Source organism: Xiphophorus couchianus, chromosome 12 (assembly GCF_001444195.1).
Source record: "Xiphophorus couchianus chromosome 12, X_couchianus-1.0, whole genome shotgun sequence".
NCBI classification, from domain to species: domain Eukaryota; kingdom Metazoa; phylum Chordata; class Actinopteri; order Cyprinodontiformes; family Poeciliidae; genus Xiphophorus; species Xiphophorus couchianus.
Genome location: NC_040239.1, coordinates 21,107,554 through 21,129,076, shown reverse-complemented (window position 1 = coordinate 21,129,076; position 21,523 = coordinate 21,107,554). Strand labels below are relative to the sequence as shown.

General features: G+C 37.9%; 1 protein-coding gene across 2 annotated transcripts in view; it reads left to right on the top strand.

Moving 5' to 3' along the window:
• Nucleotides 1-3,456: 3,456 nt before the first annotated feature.
• Nucleotides 3,457-21,523, top strand: part of LOC114154929 (GDNF family receptor alpha-2-like) — a 96,271-nt gene continuing 78,204 nt past the window's right edge. Inside the window, exons 1-2 of one of the 2 annotated variants that reach the window (XM_028034430.1) lie at nucleotides 3,457-4,135; nucleotides 5,349-5,693. In XM_028034430.1, the coding sequence (XP_027890231.1) occupies nucleotides 4,084-4,135; nucleotides 5,349-5,693 (397 nt within the window). In that variant the 5' untranslated portion in view covers nucleotides 3,457-4,083. The remainder of the gene's footprint in view (nucleotides 4,136-5,348; nucleotides 5,694-21,523) is intronic. The other variant, XM_028034428.1, reaches the window with a different exon arrangement.

Sequence of the window (21,523 nt, the reverse complement as noted above, 5' to 3'; positions counted from 1 at the left end):
AGTTATCTGGCATATGTTTGTGGTGCAACGTCTCTCTCCACTGCACATAAGTATGCCTATTAATTGAAGAGTATGCAAGTAGGGGAGTCATCTAAATGCGTGTGTGTGTGTGTGTGTGTTTCCCTCCGGGCTTTTTCTAATTGCGCAAGTAGAAAAAAAACCCCTGCCAAATGTATAATGTAGTCAGAATGGGGTGTTTAAATATCCTCAGAGATCATGAATTGTGCAAGTCAACAGAAATGAAATCTGACCTTGAACCTGACAAGGAGAAAAATGAGTTGAGAAAAGTATTCATTATAACACTATTTTGGAAATAGAGAAAAAAGGATTTGATTCAGGAGTTTCAGCTGTTAAATAAAAAAGAAAATGGAACTAGATACTTAGCATGCATGCATATCCCTAAACTCTTCTACCCTACAGTTAAAATTAGAGCAATACATCAATTTAAGACATCTCATGTAGTTTGTATGAATACCATACACTGCAGTCCTGAAATATTCATTCTCCTTGATCTTCTTCACAATTTGTATTGCTAAAGCCACAAACTTCAATGTGTTGTATTGGAATCTTGTGTGATAGACAAACTCTGACATAATATTCTAATTCCAATTATTTTTACAATTGGAAATGGAATAAAAATCACACTTGTTTTTTGTTATATACATATATATATTTTCTCAACAAATAAAATAGCTTTATTTTGATTTCCCAACTGCCTTCAGAAATCATCTAAACAGTAAAGTTAATCAGAATATGTGTGTGATTTATTATCAATATGAATACAACTCTTCTGTGAAGGCCTCTGAGGTTCATCAGAGAACGTAAGTGAAAGTGAAAATATAACCTTGTTAAGACCAGGGAACATAATAAAATGTCAAGGAGAAGAGTAAAGCAAAGTTAGATTATAAAACTAAATTTCTTGCTTTGGTTATCTCATGGAGTTCTATTGAATTCATCATGGGAGGAAAATTAATACTGTAGATTATCTTGAACACGTCCCCAAGGCAAAACCTGGTGCTGACAGCACCATACTATGAATATGGTCCGCTTCAGGGAAGCTGGTCATACTTGATGCCAGGATGGACCTGAACACAGCATAGCTAGGAAGAAAATCTGCTGAAGTCTTAAAAAGACTTGAGTTGTGTGGTAGTTCATCCATTCTAGAAAAATATAAAAATCACAGCTTTTTTATCTCTTCCCTATTATGCACTACATTATGTGATTGTAATTCACATAAACATATGAAAAGATATACACAATAACATGTGAAAAATATTCCAGGGGTACAAAGACTTTGTTCTTGCATTTCAAATGTATGACTCTCAGAGATAAGCACCTCTGCTTCACAGGAATAGACCGTACTCGTCACTGCAGCACTATTCCACGACATTTAGAGGATATTCATGATGGTGGGACGATGCTTTACACAGTGCTCATAATGCAGCGACTTCAAACTCAGGGGACAACTACAAGCCAGGGCCAATATAGGCAGAATGAGGCTGATGCTGGCATTATAATGGTGAGCTCTTTTCCCTGTTGGACGAGAGCCCAGGCTGACAGTCAAACGTCATTAAGAGCTGGTGGCCATGCAGTTTGTCACTGTCATCACATCCAAATGGAGACTTTGTTTTCAAGATTTGTAAAGATTTATGACATTCTGGGCAGGATTTAAGCAACGATGTGCAACAAAGTCATTCTGTCTGATGCAAAGCCACACTGAAAAATGGCAGATTCAGCTGGTTTTGGGCTTTCCTATTTCCTCTGAGCCAATATGTGCTCTATGAAATGAGACATTGTATTCGGGTTTTTTTTCCTTTTTTCTTTTCATCATTTTATTGATGTGGGGGAGCACAGATGAGATGTGAAATGCTTGGTTATTATCGAAATGAATTGTGACATTCTCATCATTATTGCTGTCTCCAACTTTGAACTCTAGGCCTAAAATAATTTGCAGATGTGAGTACGGGGGGAAAATCCTGATGTTAGCCTGAAATATCAATACATCCAATGCCCTTGCCAAATTCCTTGAAATAAAATGGTTACTACTTTAAAGGATGTTGAATGATTTTGGTATAAGGCTCCACACAGTATCCTGTAAAGGTATTAAACTCTATTTGAACTTTTTCCACATTTTCTGAAGTTGCAACCATTGATGTTAATGAATTTTAAAGGGATTTTGAAATGAAACTAACAAAGTAGAGCACATTTGTGAAATGGAAGAAAAATAACACAATCTTATTTCTTTAAATTAAAATTATGAAGTGTTGCATGCATTTGTATTTATGTTTATTGTTGGGTCCATACTATGGAGAACCACCTTTTATCTTTTCAGGTATGTCTTCGCCGACTCTGCATATCTACAGGCTGACATCTTTGCCCATGCTTCTTTGGAAACCAGATGAAGCTCAATCAGATTAGACATAGGGCATCTGTGTATAACAATTCTCAAGCCTTGTCCCAGTGTTTTTATTGGACTTAGCTTTAGCCTTTTGTTGGTTGATTCCATCACTTGAATCTGATTTGATCAAATCCATCCATTGTATCTCTGACTACATGTTTAGTGTTTGTATTCTATGAACCTCCATCAAGGTTTCAAGTCTTTCACAGCATCTAACAGCCTCTTTTTGGCTCATAAACTCTGACCAGCTTCACTGTCCATGCTAAAGAAAAACCTCTACAGAATGCTACCAACATGTTTCATTGAGGGAATGATGTGGACCATTGGGTGATGAGCAATGGATTAGACAAACAGTCTCATCATAGAGCACCTACTTCCACGTGTTTGCTATATATATGGCTGGCAGCAAACTAGAAAAAGACCTCTATATCTTTCTTTCAGCTCAGCCTTAGTCTTGCCTCTCCTATAAAAGCCAGACTTGTAATATTTGTCAGGCAAAGCAGGGCTTCTGTCACCTAATCTATGGATCTCTGTAGCTCCTCCAGAGTTACCATCTTGGCTGCTTCTCTCACTAATCCTTTCCTTACCCAGCATGTCTGTTTAGATGGCAGTGTTAGTAGGTGTGCTGTTCTGGTAAACACTTAGATGATGGATAGAACAGAGCTCTGTTAGATGTGGAAACCGTGGGATATTTTTTAATAATCTTACTCTGTTTTAAACTTCACAACAATTTGAACATTAACAGAATATTTGTCCCCCTTAAACTTCCAAATTCAGTGTCACATGTAATCAAAGATATGCATCAGGGGCCGTTTGAGGTCACTTTTTCACATGCCACCCACGCACCTCCTCACATCCATCTCTCTCTCGGTCTCTTTCTTTCTTCCTTCCTTTCTTTCACTCTCTCTCTCAGCAGGAAAATTACAACATTCTGTAGGGCAACATTTATTATTGGGCTTCTGTGGGAACCGTGTGCGCCGCGCTTTCCAATGAGAACGCCTTCTCGCAGCGCCCTCTGCTGGATCAACGATGCCTCCCCCCTCCTTCCTTTATAAAGTGCTGTGGATGCCTCGACACGCGTGCAGTCAGTGAAAAAGACGCGTTCGCTCCTTCCACAGGAGCGCACAGCTTTGAGAGGAATCCAGTGGAGGGAGAGAAGGGGAAAAACTAGTCGTCGGGTTGTAGCACTTTCAGACGAGTTCTTTCCACCTCCTTTAATATGCTGGCACAGATAACAGATTTTTTGTAAGGCACTTTGGGAACTGTTTGTGGGACAAACTGCCTGCAAGGGGGGCAAGAAAGGCGGCCAGACTGAGCCCATAATGCGGACACATCACATCTCAGTAGTTTGTCGGTATGAACGCAGCGCAGCGGACCCCGAGAAGCAGCTTTCATGGATCCACTAGCTGACTGCATTTAATTTCTTTTCATTTTTTCGAATCCAAGGGAATTTTTTCTGACTTCTTCAGTAAAGCAAAAGCAAAGGATCGTGGATTTTCCATCTTTTTGGGCGTCGAAGATTTTTTTTTTCCTTTTCTATTGGGGGATGTGTTTTACTTTTGGAATAAATTAGGATATGCATTCTTGTGTTTTCCTCAGTTAGACTTGGTCAAGAACCTGGAGAAAGGAATAAACCTTTGAAGAGCTGGAGATAATAGTCTAATTGGAGTCTTAACAATTTCAACATGAAGTCTGGCACACTGTGGATGTGCTTCTGCGTTTTTCTTGTGCTCTTAGGTAAGAAGTATAACATTAAATGTTATTGGTCTTTTTTTATTTTGAATTTCTTTAGTAAATCACAAAAGCGTTATAGTTGTACGGGATTACCGTCACTTTGATCAAACTAGAAGTATCTGTCAGTCCAAAGTTAATGTGCTTGTTGTGAACCACGGGATTCAAATGGCCAAAGCTGATCGACTCAGTTATATAATGACTGATGTCAATTACAGCAACACATTACAAATACACGTATTTTTTAGCAGGTAAATGCTGAAGCAGCTCAACCTGAACTTTTAATGCCCCAGAGATTCTACAACGGACATAATGAGGTTAATATTATTCTTATTTTAACAACGAACTGTTTCGTATAAATTCAAAGCAAAATATGCAACATTGTTTAATGCAATACGTTTTTATCTCGCTGTTTCCCACTTCTAATATATTTATAATAAACACAATAATTATGTTCACGTATTAAAATCCTGTAACTGACGAATTAATTTTTTCTACTGAACTTTTATGTAACATTGGCTTTGCAGCCAGGATCGATACAGCACATCCTTTTGCTCTCGGTTGCTCAATTCACAATGTCATCACAAGGGGTCTCTCTTGTCATTTCACCAAAACTATCTGCACTTTGTTTGCCTGTAAAGGTGGGTTCGCGTCCTGAGTCTTGTAAAAGTCAGACAGTCTCTGCTCCATCAGAGAATCACTGCAAAACCTAATTTTTCACTTACATATATTGGAAATTACAACAATTTTAGAATTGTTGTCAATTCAATAATTGACAGCAACAACAGTTTGTGTCTGAAATATTTATTTCAGATGTGAAATGAATATAATTTTTTAAGGTTTCTGAGTTACTTTTGTGAGATTTAAAAGCGTTGGAGAAGTTTAAATGTTCCTAATGTTTACATGAGGTGGGGTTGGAAGTGCCTACCAGCATCGAGGTATATCGAATTAAGGTTTCACTGCTAAAGTTTCAAAAGGGCTGATTTAATCGTGCTCTCTTGGAACTACTTGAGAATTTACCACTGTCTACATTTTTAAGGGTATGTGCCAAACAATATATATATGTATTTAGAGAGAGAGACAGAGAACATACATATATTCTAGATATATATACAGTTTCAGTCTTTAGTGCATATATATATATATGATCAGCCACAGTCAAAATTACTCCCACATGTTCACCTTTCTACTTCAAATAAACCCTCTCCTCCATGTCTAGGTTCTTTGGAAGGCTCTTCAGCTGTTTTAGTGCCCATGGCCAATGAATCCCAAGGATCTCCTGGCACCAGGTTTACACGTGAGGCTCAGTCACAGTGGGTAGACTGCATCCAGGCCAGTGAAATGTGCAGCCAGGATTCTCGCTGCAGCCCTCGGTACAGGGTGATGCGCCAGTGCCTCGTGGGCAAGGAGAAGGATGCCATGCTGGATAACAACCGGGACTGCAAGGCTGCCCTGGAAGTTCTGCACAATAGCTCTCTGTATGACTGCCGCTGCAAGAGGGCCATGAAGAATGAGTTGCAGTGCCTACAGAACTACTGGACCATTCACATGGGTCTCAATGAAGGTAGGGAGCAGATAGTCACTTTAGAAAAATAACCATATACTTATTTTGGCATCATGAAAAAACTAGCTGTTGTTTCTCTGAAGCTTTTACCTCCATCAGCTCATTTCAAACAGTTTTGGTCTTTAGTGTCTCTCGCCTCCTTCTATGCTCCCTCTGTGACTGGCTGTGAATTCAGCGAACATCATCAGTCATCTTATAACTAAGGATGCGCTGACGGGCTCTTCACGCCTGATGATAAAATGCTAAATAACATGCCCACAACAACACACGTGTTTGCTGGTGCAGTAAATTATCTGGGAATATACACGTGTAATGCACTGTCATTAATAATATGCACATTTTTGCATTATAGCATCCAAGAGCTCTCCAGCATCATTGTGTGTTCTGAGGAAAGTAAAGCATAATGTGCTCTCTTATGTCCTCTTATTGTGCTACTCAGAACCCTCCAACGAAAACCACGTTTTGCAACTTTTCTCTGGCGCAAATATAATGGAGGTGTAATGGAATTACATTAGGTGGACCTGTTATTGGTTTTTACCTAAAGTGTTCCATTTTACCTTGTAATTAGGTTACGGTTGTAGAGCACAGGCGTCCCTATGTGTTCACTTAACCGGTACAGAGGATTGCACTCTTGAAACATTGTAACCTACTGTTTTTTATTCTTCTTCTCATTTAAGAGCAGATGGCAGCTTGAACCTCTGCCACTGTACATATATTGTTACCTATTTAACAACTTGCTAAAGCCAGGATTAATGCCCTTTTGCCCAAATAACTTCCTTATTTCATACAGTTTTTGCAGATTTGTCCACTGCACATCCTTGATGAGAATCTCCTATTCCCCTGCATCCCAAAGGCATGCTACTCCATTGAAGTTTGATAACTATGGAGGTTTGAGATTACTTGAGCTTTGTGAGGGAGCCATCAGGGGACGGCTGTCACAAAGAGATGGAGACTGTCAGCACCATTACTCAGGCTGTGGCGTTTATTTGTGGTGTGTTAATGCTCAATTGTTACTAAAACAATCCAAAGTGTGCCAAAAAATATCCCCCCATCATTTGACCTACAGCATGAACCTTTGATACAAGGAAGGACAGGTCCACATGTCCATGTTAGTCATGCCAAATTGTGATCTACAATCCCAGTGTTGCAGCTGAAATTGAGACTCATTAAACGAGACAAGATCTTTTTTATCTGTTTGTCCAATCTTGCTAAGTCAGTGGGACGTCGTGCCCTATGCCTATCTGATAAGAGCTGCACCTAGTGTGGTCTTCTGCTGCTGTATGTAGCCCATCTGTCTCATGGTTTGACCTGCAGTGCATTCAGAGATGTTGTTTTGCACACCCTGGTTGCAAAGTGTGGCTGCGTGTTCTCTGTTGCTTTTCTGTCATCTTAAATCAGTCTACCCAGTCTCCTCTGACCTCTGAGACATTTTTATCCAGATAGTAGCCACTTGATATTTTCTCCTTTCTGGACCATCCTCTGCCATAGAGCAAGAATTTCTGGTAGCATTCTTCACCACAGGAGAAGATGCTCTTGGTATCCTTAATGCCTGAATGCATTTAGTTTCTGCCAAATGATTATGTGATTGAGATATATGTATTAAGATGAAATCAAACAGGTGTATCTAATAAAGTGTCCAGTAAGAGCATATTTAGACACAGAGACTTAATATATGCAGAGGTTCCCACAAAGAAATCTAGACAAAACTAGCTCTATAGCCTAAAAGGCTAGTAACCCTAACTCAAGACTAGCATTTTTGTAATGCTTGTATGTGTGTGGCCTGAGTGTCGCTGAATGGTATCAAGTGACACTGTCAATTTGGATGACATAATGCACTCAGCTGTTTTGACATTAGGGGTAATGGTGGAAATGTCGCAGAGCCTCTGAGTGTTCTGGACTCATGTTTGGTGATCCGTGAAATGATTCACCACGCTGATTGCTCATAGCACCAGTTACACTTCGATAGACAGAAGACAGCAGCAGCTTCCTTGATGTAAACGCAAAGCAAAGACAGTGACATGGATGCTCCCCAGGCTTTATGTCTTTCATATCTTTCGCCTCGTTTTTTACTCTGAGTAATGATCAGTAAGTCATTTCTCCAAACACTCTCCTTCATTCCTCTAACATGTATAGCGGTAGTCAGGGCGTTTGTGTATGACTGTGTTGTGCAAGTCGTCCGGGCTGTCAAGCATCTTTATCTGCCGCACATTCTTTTCTGCGGAAAACTCCTCTGCACTGGCCCATTTTGGTCGTGTCAGTCCTCAGAGATAAAACCCTCTTAAACGCATATGAAAAGCTGTTACAGTGCAGCTTAATCTAATCACCATCCATTGTGCAAACAAGCAGACTTGGGTTAGTGTACAACATCTATCTAAAGCCAACAGCAAAGAATGAATATCTGCAGATCATTGTAAAATGATATTTCCACCACTTCTATGGAAAAAGACATGCTCAGATTTAATATGGGTTCAAGATATATACAGATATTGTAATGCGAGTTTGGTATTTATTCAGATTAGAAGATGAAAAGTGTGCAAGATGGAAAAGTAGAAGTAGTGAAGCTTAAAAAATAGAATAAAAACATACTAAAAACAGGCAAAAACAAGAAGAAAAAGCCTTTGTAATTTCTACTTCTGCTTTAGGATTTGTGCAAAAGAGTTCCAGTCGTAAACTATGGGTGCTTTGTAATGACTTGTGTCAACATTTGGACTCATGAACGAAGTGGAACTGATAAAACATGCAGCACAAGAAACTGTCCTTTAAAAGAATATAAATGCAAGATGAACCAATAATATCCAATAATAGTCCTGTTCACACCTAATGTTTGATATGTCATTACACCAGCCTTTTAAACATGCTTGAAACTTAAAATGGGACATCAATTACTTACAGTACCGACTAAAACCCACATTAGCAGCTGTGAGGTTGCAATAAACTTTCACTGCATCACCATGTGAAAGTCAATTTCTGAAAAGATGCAGATATAAAATGGTTTGATTATGGAAGCATCTCGATAAATCAGAATATTAGTAAAAAGTGAATTTATTTTAGTAATTAGCTTAAAAAAAGGAAAGTTATTTATTTATAACTATTCACCACTTATTTTTCTTCATTTGGATGATTATGGCTTTGAGCTAATAAAAATCAGACATTCAGATTGGAAAAGTAGGACATGACATTAACCAAGAATTATAATAACGTGATGAAACGGCAAAGTTATGGCCTATGAAATCACATTGACTTGACAACAGTTCAGCTGCAGGAACAACTTAAACCAGAGACATAGATTTTAAATGAACTAGTTTCTAGTTGCCCAAAGTCTTGTGATCAGAAAACTTAAATGTCAATTTCTTTTGAAAAATAAAAAACCAAAGATTTTTTGCTGTCCAGTGTGAAGTTAACAACTCAAAGCTCCTGAAATACAATGCGTAACAATGTGACTGTGCATACATCAGTCACATGGTGACAGAACTGGAAATATATTCAGGAGATAGACTTCAGCTTATGAGAGATAGTGGTGTTTTAATTTTGTATGATCTTATGTTTCAACATCTGCTTAGACCCCAGTATTCACTGCTGAAATGTTGTAGATCAGCTCACTGAAGCGCATGTTGGATTAGACAAAATGCGCTTTTGTTTGATAGACCAATTTTACCCCTAAAACTATGAAAGAAGCAGTTGTCCTTTAACAAATTATTTATTGCGAAAGTTACAAAATGTAGAAATATGATTGATTTTTTTTTCATTTCGAGAAGGTTATAAGCATTTCTTTGTAACCCTGGGAACTGAAATTGTCATAGTGAGGCAAAGCATTTTTCATGTCTCAATGAAAAATTATTTTCTAAATATCATTCAAAGTCTTTAAGAAATTCAGAAGCACGACTTGCTCAGATTTACTTTAATCCAGCTTACTTGCGCTGTTGATTTTTAAGCACATTCTCATACAGAGAAAATAATGATGTGTGAAGAGCAGAGTTCTTGTCTCTGCTAGATTTAATTTGACAACAAAAGAAAACATGGGACGGGGCAAAGCTTATCCATTAAACCTTTTTGTTAAGTAAACTGCATGACATATAATTCTCACTGCTCTCTCAGTCTGATAACTGGAAATGTCACACATATTTAAAAGTAATTTGTAGACTGCTTAGAGCCTTAAAAGTCAGCTCTAGCCACATTTAGTGTGAGTTGCTATGGTGGAAAGGCTCTAGAGCTTCAAATGACATTCATACTTTATTAGCAAACAAGATATTTCAGGTCCAACATGCAGAGTTTCAGATATTTTCATTAGCAAATTTGACACAAGGAAGGTCCAGATTCAGGTTTTTCATTCTTGATATTGATTTAGGGTCATTCGAGAATAGGCATTTGCTAATACTAAGTCCTTTCTGTGACTTAATTAAATCAATCATGTTTGCATAAAATAACACACTGCATTAAATCAGCATTACATGGTCTACAATTTTATTTTAACTGTGTGGCACTTATCTCACCTCAGGACACATCAGTATCATTTGCCAGTAATATTCATTTTGTTGCAACCATAGTTTTTGCAGGTCAGCCTTAGGCTATATTTATATGAAACCTCTGCTTGGAAACTGCATATGCTGATTGGGAAAAAGCTCCACGTTTAGATGACACTGCCAACACACCTTGAGTCAGCTGTAGCTTCCATGCCAGGCCACTCGATGGTCCTGTGATTTTAGCACGTCATCAAACGTGCATTCGTTTTGACCCTTAGCTTACACCTCACTTAAAAGTGGACTTTTTGGCAATTTGGCACTTAGGCAATATTATCTAGGTGATCAGCTAGATTGCCCAGCTGATTGCTCGGCAGAGAGTGTTCTTCTTATGGAACAACTGCGACAACTACATTTTATTCTGTCCAGAAATAAATTATGTTTGAGCATGTCAGTAAAAAGAATGATTAGTGTTCTTGATCACTATTGTTTCCACGGAGGCAGCTGTCCATTTGGTTTAAAATATTCACTAAAGAGGCCATTATTGGCGGTCTTTAAATCATTACTGTTGATGACCTGCTAATTGTGTTTTCTAACACAAAGTGTCAGCTGAATTCAATGTGGCGCTGCATCCAGTCTTGATGGATAATGGGTGATTTCTGCTTTCTGGCTGGTGTGAGGCAGTGGGGTCTATATAGCAGCTTCAAGCCAAGAAGTAATTAATAAGTGAGAAATATTGGCTTTTTGAGGGATATTATATTGGTGGCTGTATTTCATTTTCAATTGTGCTTCAGGTCTCATGTGAATATAGTCTTATAGGTTTGCAATGGAATTGGTCATTTAGACAATAAGCTCCCCACCTCCAACATATGTTATATTTTATAGCTCCTGGTCAGAAATAAGAACCTGGGTCTCTAAGCAGGATTTGAATATCTTGCATGGAGGACCTTTCAGAGCAGCTTAATTAACTGGGCAAACTTTGACTGTTGAAATAAAAAGGAAAACCCCTTTTGTGCTTGTATAAATCCCTTAGAATAAAGCAGTCTTTTTTTGTTGACATCAGCACAGTAAAGATGTTGATGGCCCGCTATGCTGAAGTAAGTTACATAAAATGGATAAAACGTTTTGAACGTTATTAGGAAGGGAAAGTGTGTAAATGAGACAGTGAAGAAAAGCAACAAGAAAGTGAAAGATGGGGGTTGTTAAATAAAAAAGGGTAGATATGAAAGAGAGATGCAAATAAAAGCAAAGAACATAAGAATGAAAAGATTTTAAGAAATCTTTGGAGAAAATTACAGAAAAAAGGTGAGATGGGGTTGCAAAAGTGTGTCGTATTCCAGGGTGAAACCATCATTACTATGAGCAATGGTAGCAGTCACTGGTCATTACCTTAGCCATCCACTGTCATGAGCAGAACATTTTCCAGCCTGCCCTGCATGTTAGGGCACACAAGCTCAGTAGGGGGAACAGGCTCCTGCATGCTGAATATGTCCTCCGTGTTTTTCCCCTGTCCCTGCATCCCATCTGGTACACACTAGGTGAATATATCATCATATGGAGAAGGGACATGCCGATAGCCTCTGGACGTGATCAATAGGATCATTCAGACCGTTCCCCTCTATGTCCTTTTCATACCTGCTGCTACACCTTTCATTCTTCATCCCCAAAATGTGAAAAGGATCGACGAAATATTATGACAAAGCCCCGTGCTGTTTGTCCACGTAAATCTGTCTAATGATTTCCTATAATGTAAGGTGAACTGCTCAGGAAGGCACCCATTCAAAACGCAGCTGGTGCAGTGTGTGACAGTGCAGCTGAAATGAGGGCCGACTAGTGGGGGTTTTAGATTAGCCTTTTAGAGTAGAGTGAGTTCTCAGGCACTCTATCAGAGGTGAGAAGAAGTGACGGGCTATTTTGCTCGCTGAATACCGTCATGATGTGGGCATTAAGCCTCACTCCTGGCAGAAAAGTGCATAGGGGGCTGAATGAATGCAGAATGACAACTACTGGGGCTGGTGGTCTTTCTGTCTTTCTTTCTGTCTTGCTCCCTGGAAACTCTCTCAGCACTGTGTAAAAGTTTCTGTATGAGGTAATTTCAAATGCAAACTGGAGAGGATCCATTTGTCTTGCATAATAAATAGTTAATCTACTGACACATCTCAACAAATTAAAAAATCACAGGGAAGTTACTTATTTCAATAACAATTTTAAAGTAAAAAAACATATTCATTGTACACAGTAATATATCTTTCTGTTAATTTTGATCTTTATGTGTTACAATGAATGAAAGTTTTCAACTGATGACTTTGTCCCTCACTTCTTTTCTTTCATTTAACTTTTTGTTATTATGCTTGGAGATAGTCTTACTTGAACCTTATGGAGGAAATCTGCTGGACATGTGTCAAGTCAATAGTTTTTCCAATTAATCCTTAGGTCACAATGTGAGCATAACATAACATTTTTGTATTAAAACTCAGTTTTTTACTGATCTTATACAATCAGACAAACTGGAATTGGGTTCTATTTAGCTGCAAGCCATAAACATCAAAGTTGAATGAAATCTATTTTGAAATCTATTATTTTATATGACATTTATGTACTGTAATTGAAGTGAGTTATTAAAAGGAATAAAGGTGATCTTATTTATTGAGATGTACTTGTGTAAGCATTTCTAATCATTCCTATAGTAAACATAAAGCAGTTATTTATAAACTACTGGTGAAATAGTTGTTAATTTGTATTCTCTATTAGCTCTGTCCCTTTAAGAGTAAATGTACAGCCACTGGCTTTACACAACAACTGGACGTTTTTACATGACACCAAATATGCACCTAACTTAGTTAAAGCAAATGTGTGAATCTTAGTATTTACATACAGCCAAAGGTAAAGGCTGGAAATTTCAAAACTCATTTCTTGCTGTGTTTGCCCATCATGCCATGGAGGAGTGGAGTTGTGACTTGAAATACTATTTTGAGCTAATCCAATATTCTATATGTAGGGTTTGAAATTGAGTTTAAAATGTCAATAACACTTCAAAAGCTGAGCCGTTACCTGGATTTATGCCCTCGTCTCTGTTTGGTTGCGCCCAATTTCAAAATAAATAAATAGATAAATAAAAAATACATTTGTGGTGTCACGCATCGTCATCTTTGTTTTGTTAAAACAAACACAGAAAAAAGTGGAGATGCGTCAGTACAAAGGATGTAATCATGCTGAACCATCACAATACAGATGTGACATTAGCCACAAGTTGTTTGCCTACTAGAGAGGATGTGCTCATGTACTTTTACTGTGCTGTGTTAAGAACCAAGACAGAAATTAAAGCTGTTCTATTTAGCTACAATCCTTTTAAAGGCAACCGTAGAATAAATAAATTTATGTCAAAACAGGACATTGAAACACTGGTGTATGCTTTTGTAGGTTTGATTACAGTAATGTCATCTTTACTAGTCGTTTTGCAGATGATACAAATTCTCTGTGTCATAATCCTGACCAACACAAGGAAAATCGATCGCATGACAGTAGAGTTTAGATTTTCTTTATAACCCAAGCGCGTACTGAACCCGATCTGACACAAAATTGCAGTCATATCAGGCCAAAATCATATGCTTGATGGTCGGCATCAAGCTACAATAAACACAGCACAGACATAAAATTGTGTTAATGTACTTATTATTGTTCAAATAGAGGAGTGGGTAGTTTATCCTGTTGATAAAGTAAAGTTCAGAGGTTAATTAGACTGTAACAAGCGTTGCACACTGCACAACTAATGCCACTAGTCCTGCCCTGCTCCACTCCTATCAATCACACATCCCATAAGGTTTGCACTTGACTCACCCTGCGATTACAAGTGACACAATTAAGCTGAAAGTTGTTAAACAAAAGCTTAAAATGGGAGAAGTTACACTAATGACCCAGCAGAGTGTAAAGTCAGAGGTCTGGAAGTATTTTAAACTGGTCGCAGTTTAAAATAATATGTCAGGTTTACTTCAAGATCAGGCCTCTAATTAGAGAGAATAGTTGGGTTGGATCAGGCTCAGACACAGTGTCTATGGGCTAAGCCCGGCCGTGACGGGAGGACTTTTTAGACCCAATCTGATCTCTAAGACACCAGTTCTTAAATTAATACACGTGGTTACCAGTTTCTCAAAGGATACATTTTTTCTTTTATCTATAAAGCAATTCAACCCAAATAAAAACCCATATTTCTTTTAAAAAGCATCACTTCAAGCAATGAACAAAAGTCTACAAAACATTCAATCAGGTCTAATGAGAGCTACTCCAACATGATGCCACTGTGGGCAGCATTATTCTAGAGAGATATTATATACAATATGTAAACTGCTATACAAGGAAAAATAGGACACTGGACTTGTTATGGCAGTGTGAAGGGTGTATATTCTGCTTCATCCCTTCCTCCTATGGAGTCGTCTGACCACAGTATGGTGTATCTCCGGCACACAAAGCAGAGACTTTTCAAGAGAAAAACCACACAAATCCATACTGCTAAGACCTGGAAGGAGGACAGACAACATTATGGCACTCCAGGGATGCTTCAACTGGACCATATGAGGGAAGTTTTTAAATGCTCTGACATAAACAAACAAACTGAAAAGATATTGGACCACATCAAGTTCTGTGAGGACTTAATTCTGTCCACCCAGACACTTGAGAAGCATCCTGAAAACAAACAATGGGTATGAAAAACCCTAACTTAAATTCCTTTTAAATGAAAAGGAACAATGCCTTATAAAGGTAGTAAAACCAATATCCAACACCGGCATTACTAGTGAGGAGAAGGACCTACATCTCAAAGTCACATCCTGGTTGGCAGAGCTGGTTGCTTGAAGACCACACAGATGAATAGTTTTTTTTTCAGCAGTCTCCTAAACAAAGCATTTGGTGTGGATTGTGTGGGAGAGAATAAAATAACCATTCAGAATGTTATGGTAAAGTTTAAATATGCTCTGCTGCTTAACCTAAACAAAGACCTCTTCTTTGTTTACTCGAGACTAAATAAAGAACAATATGACAAACTGCCCATAGAAATCTACAACAAAAACTGGCTTCTGAAAAGTGGTTAGATATTGCTTGCATAATTTCTTCAATTTGATGTCCTGAGACACCGTCAGAGAGCACTGCGCTGAAGTAAAAGATTATCTTGTCTTAGGCACATGGCACAGGACAGCACAGTGTACGGTATGCTGCACTGGACTTTGTGCATTGCTTTGCTTGGCCCAGGTCTGCTCTGCCGTCATGCAACACACAATTAGAAAAAGGCTTCAAAGTGGTGTGCTGTGCCTGCCACTTCTAACATCAAAACCTGTCACTGAGCAAAGCGCAGAAATTGCCACCTGGTGAGGTCTTACCAAATCAGTGGTGTTGCTTAGAGACTAATTATTCAGTTTCATCTCATCTTCTAGAGGTTAAGTCTAAATTAACTAAGGCTTAATGACTTAATGTCACAACAGTATGCATTGATGGAGTATGTCGCCAGAAGATATGCTTCTCACTTTCAATTAAAGTTCCTAAACCTGCTAACTAGATTTGTCGGTCTACACTCCGAGGTGCGACACCCTGCTGTCATCTTCACATCCATACAAGAAACATACATGATTCTGATGAAGCTGACTAAAGTTCAGTAAACTGCTCTGGCTTTACCTGCTGTGTCAGACTGGAGGGGTGAAAGGTTTTTTTATTCAGGACATATTGAAGGAGTTAGCTCAAGTGACTAGGGAGAGGAGAATCTAGACCTCTTTGCTTAGGCTTCTGTTTCTGTGACCCAACCCTGGGTAAGCAGAAGTCATAGTGGATAAATAGATATTGCTGAGAGGGGTTCTTTAAAACCCTAGAATAAAAAGGCATTTTCTCTATGTTCATTGTTTAAAAAAACCCCCCAAAAAACTCATGTCATAATCAAATTCCACTTGCTTGATTCAAGTGGGTGAATGTTTGAATTTTACATCAAAAATAATGATAGATGAGTTACAATCAGACAGCGAGAACAAGAAAGGGAAATCAGACTACACAAAAAGAAAAGAAAGGAAGGCGAGAGAATATTCACCTTACATTCAAAAGAGGTGAACAGCTCAGTGCACAAACTTTGAGTCAATACCAGCAGTAGTTACCAGTGTGCAGGTGGTACCACAGTGCTTTAAAGCATAGACACACATTTGTTAGTAGCAGTACATCAGCATTAGCGTCATTATCACAATATTTGAATGCTATTTTAGCTCTTTCCATGTTATTAATCATGATATATTTAGCATCACTGGATTCCTTATAATCTCAGAATCTCGAAGTCACCATTGTCACTAATCTACCTGAAAAACTGACTACAGGCTTCTAGATCAAAGCTTAATACCAACTGACCTTCCATCATTGTAGAGAGAGTCAATTGATCAAATGCAACAGAACGCAAATGTTTCAACTATAAGACCATATTAACAAGGCAAAGTCCGATCCCTATATGATCCTACTGTTGTTGCATTAGAATCAGATTCAACATCCTTTAAAACTGTTTAGTTTTGAAAAATATCTTATGTAACAACCTAATTCAGGGCAGTTACAATAAAACATTTCAAATGGCATGAAAAAGCTACCCAGTCTGCAAAGATATCGAGTAGCATAGTATTACAGTTAGACAAGGATACAATGCAAAACATAATTCATGCTTTTCCTGGCGTGACTTACCAATAATTAATTGCACAGCAAGTATGTATATTTAACCTTTCTGTACCACCTTATTGCTGTAATAGATCAGTATTAGCAAAGCTTAACATTGTGAACCACATGGACTGAGTGAAAAACCTTTCTGTTGAAAGTCAATTAGCAAAACAGAATTGAAATTTAAACGCCTTATCTGTGATTGCGCATACGTAAGGACTCATCAGTGCAACATTAATGCTTCTCTGCAAATTAGAAAAAAGTCTGGCAGACTTTTAGACAATTTCTCAGTATTGATGCTTAACTAAGATAATATTTATTTTCTTTGTGTTGAACATGGGAAAATGCATTTGAAAGATATTGCTCAAGCATGACTAGAATCCCAGAAAAATCCTCTGTATGACAAGTCTATGGATGTTAAAAGATCAACTCACATTAACCAACATGGATACATTTTTAAGTTGAGAGGAAAGGAGCGATGTGAAGCCAACTCTGTTAGAGGCTCTCTTTGGTCAGGACCTTCCGTTTGTGTGATCTCAAAACTGAGACTAACCAGCAACTTGTCTATTCTGATGCAAATCAAAACTTTAAATTTTCATAGTCTAGCTTCCTTTCAGTCACATTTCAATTAAATCTGTTTTTAGATATGGTCTAAAACGTAAACGGCTCCACAGAGCTCCAGCTTGATCAACTGATTTTGTTAACTGTGGAGTCTTTGCATCAACCCATAGAACTAGCAGAGGATCTAGAGCTAAGCCTGGACTGATGCAAAGTTTTCACTGCTAATATAATAGAAGTGGTGTAAATACAGAGTGGGCCATGAGTTTCAATACATAGAAAAAATAAACATTTTATATTGGACAACCGTTTTTATTTTTGTGTGACTGTGTAATCGCTGCACATCCTGGACCACTTCATGATTGATCTGCAACATTTACAGTTTTCTGAAACTTGCAAATAAGTTTTGCCACAGTGTCGTGTGTGATGCTCGTTCCATGTTTTCTGTTAAAGTTTCGTGCAACCATGCGACTGCTAAAGGTTAGGATAAAGAAATGAGGAAACCATCAGTATAATTTCAATTCTTTGCTCTTTTGTCAAACTCATCTTCTTGGGTATCTGAAATATAAAAGAAATATACATTTTACATTCTCATATGTATGGAAACTTATGACCCACCCTGTATAATGTATTTTTATCATGTGAATAGGGCCTATAATGTAATATGCATGAGCAGTTTCAGGAGTTATTTTTTCTTCAAAGTGCTGGGTGGAAAAAAGGATAGAATCAATGTGAAACTCAAGGACAACCAGGAGGTCACATTTAAAAATAAAAGGTTGAATGACAGTCTGTGAAAGTAATTTTGGCTTTCATTCAGAAACAATCAACCAACAATGTCACAAAACCTTATGAGTGGATTTTCCACAGCTCAAAAGTTTATCCTTCCTGACAATGCGAAGGAAGTGTAATAATTTCAAAAACTGTGCATATATTTACACTTGCAAAGCGTTACTCTTCTGCCGAAAGGCGGTACACTCTGAGTGCTGCCGAAGCCGACAAAGTCAAATGGAGGCTTAATTACAATGATAAGTTGTTGCCCTGCAGCTTAAAACATCTTATCACTGAACAGCTGGAAAGAATTTTCTGTGACGTAATAAATCCATAATTGGGTCCAGGAAGACTGTCAAACAACAAGCCTCCCTGTGGTGTCGTTTTTCATGTCCTCTGGGCATTAGCGATTGAAAGTGGGTTTTGTAGTTCTGTGATTCAGCGCGACCTATGGCACAGTTGCGTGTAAGCCTTTAAAACGAATCCTTAACCACAGCTACTCTTAAAGGTTCACATTGTTACTGTTAAATCAAATTGCAAACTCTAAAGTTCAACATATTGCATTTTATGACTCTCACCACTCAAATCTCAGCTGGCATCGCCACAGAGTGAGTAACTGCCTGTGCAAAATGGTAAGTACCATCACAGCAAGACAGCGGGCTTTTTGGCAAAATATAGGAATCCTTCCTTCCATGTTGCTCTGCAAAGAGAAAATGGTTCTCTCAGAAAAAAACAAAAACAAAAACATTTGTTTGTTTTTTTTCTTTGAATCATTTGTTTGTTTTCTGAAGTGGGCAGCCTTGATGGGCCCTGCAGAAAACAGTAATGGAACAAAGTTTGAGGGGGCTATTTGCTGAATAAGTGGTAGTCTTGAGCTGAAAGGTTTCAAAGCAATTGGTGCAATTAGACATACCGAGCAACCAAAGTCCTGCAGCCGCTCTTGTGATAGAAATACGAAGACCAGCATGTTGATTTGTATGGGACACAACGGAAAAGCAAAGGCATGGAAGCATAAAGAGCTTTCAAATGAATTATTCTGCAGACATCAGCATGTTTACTGACAGAAAGAAAGAAAGAAAGAAAGAAAGAAAGGGAAAAAGAAAGAGAGAGAAAGAAAGGAATAAAGAAACAAAGGGAGGAAAAAGAAAGTAATTAAAGAGACAGAGAATGAATAAAAGAAAAGTTTAAACTAAGTTGAAAAATCTAAAACAAGTGCATGTCAAGTAAATTGACACATTACCAGTTATTTCAGTAATTTCATTGAAAAAAAAATAAAATCACATCCAGTATGCAAAAGCCAGCGACAGTTTTAGGTATGTCTTTTCAATTGCTTGGTACAAAAACCCCCAAAACAGCAAATTAATCAACACATTTGCAAAAATGCAATCCTTCAAGACATCTAGATAATGTGTAGAATCATTGCTAAATTACAAACTGGGCATCTGAGAAACTGAGATAAGCCAAAAAAGAAGAAAATATCCTTCAAATGGCAGTTTGTGGTCAGACCTGTCTTTCTGATATCAGAGAATACTTTCTTTTATGGTGCAAGATGAAAGAAAGACAACAGTTCTTCTGAAAACTGTTTGATTTGGCCTGTAACTCAAATCAAGCTACATATCTCACAACGCCACCAAAATTGGACGATAATTTGGAAATGCATTTCCTGGTTCAATTAGTTTCAACCTTAACTCCAGTAATCAACTGGTAATGTTGGAATTTGGTGTCAACCACATGGACATAAAGATCCATGGTTTTATGATGATTCTGATGGTACAATGATGAGGGAGGTATTTTCTTGTTACACTTTGGGTTCTTTGTAACAACCGACTAATGTTTACACATCCCAGGCTACTTGATGTCCATCAAAGTATCACCACAGTTTGAGAAAACATGGGGATTCAATAACTTGCCTTGACTCTAATGCACATTCATATGCTTCAAAGAGGTGAACTAAATCTCTTATTTTTAGATTGAAAATGTTATTATTGGTGTAATTTTTAACCATCAGTAAGGCACTGATTTGTGTTATTGCCTCCACAAACTTTGAAGAAGCAATTTCATCCTGGATCCAAAATCAAATTACTGTAACACCAACATATTGCTGATTGACTTATCAATGTGCTGCAGAGGAAATGATTCAAAACCAGAACTAAACAGAACTGTTTGCAAACAAGCAGACTAATTTATATTTGGTGAAAAAACAAAGAGTTACATTTTTAGATTTAATTGAATTTTTCTGGAAATAAAAGAGCTTTCCATCTCACTGTCGATCACAAGATTATCTTCCAAAACAGACATTTATACATCATAACAGTTTTAGGTATGCTGGTGTGTTATTAGAGAAAAAAACACTTATTTTGATTAAAAGATAGAAGAAATGTTGACCTTGTCACAGTATTGAAAAATAAATAAAAAGTAAAGCATGAAGATTTACCCTCACATAACTTATTAAAACTCTTAAAGAATGAATTATTGTCTGAATGAATTCAAAGCGCTGTCTGGTTTACATGTTTCTGTATTGTGACTTACCTTGCAAAATTCACAGCATAAACAGACAGGCAGCTAAAAAATTATCATAAAATTACTTGGACTGCGCCATCCCCGCACTGGAACATGCTTTGATCCATTGTAGATATGGCTGTTTATTAGGGTCATTATCCTGCTGCAAAGTGAACATCGCCCCCAGACTCAAGTATTTTGTAGCCTCTCTGAAGTTTTCTTCCATGGTTGCCCAGTATTTACATCCATCCATCATCCCATTCCCTCTGACCTGAGGATGATGCTATTATTGCCACTTGTAACTGTTAGAGATTTTTTGGTATTATCACTTTATTCTTACTTTAGTTCACATTCAGCCTATAGATCATTGTGATTTTCTGTTTAAAGTGTTCTCTTCCTTATGTGTGTATGGAGGTCACTACTGTCTGTTCAACTTTACGAGAAATAGTTAACACTGAGTTTCTCAGACCTTAAAACCTTTTGCAAGAACACCTCCTAATTTAGTAACTACCTGTGAACAGTCGTATTTTGTTTTATTGACAGTACTGACTGAGATTTGAACCGGGCTCAGACCTTTGATCAGATATCACATCTGGAACTGGGTTGTTAGATGTTTGGGTTAGAAGCTTTACGACCTCTGTTGTTTTTCCTGACTGCCCCCTTGCCTGTTCTTCTTTGACAATAAAAACAGGAGCTCATGTGAAAGCAGATCAGAACGCTCTGTGAACGGCTCGAAGGAGAAGTTGGCAGAGCCTTCTCGTTTTGCAAAAGCTTGATATGAAATTCATATACGTTGTCTGTGGTTCTTTCTTTTATGTAGGTTTGAAAGGAAAAATACCTATCAGTAACCATAAAGATATTTTTAATTTCAAGCTTCATCTG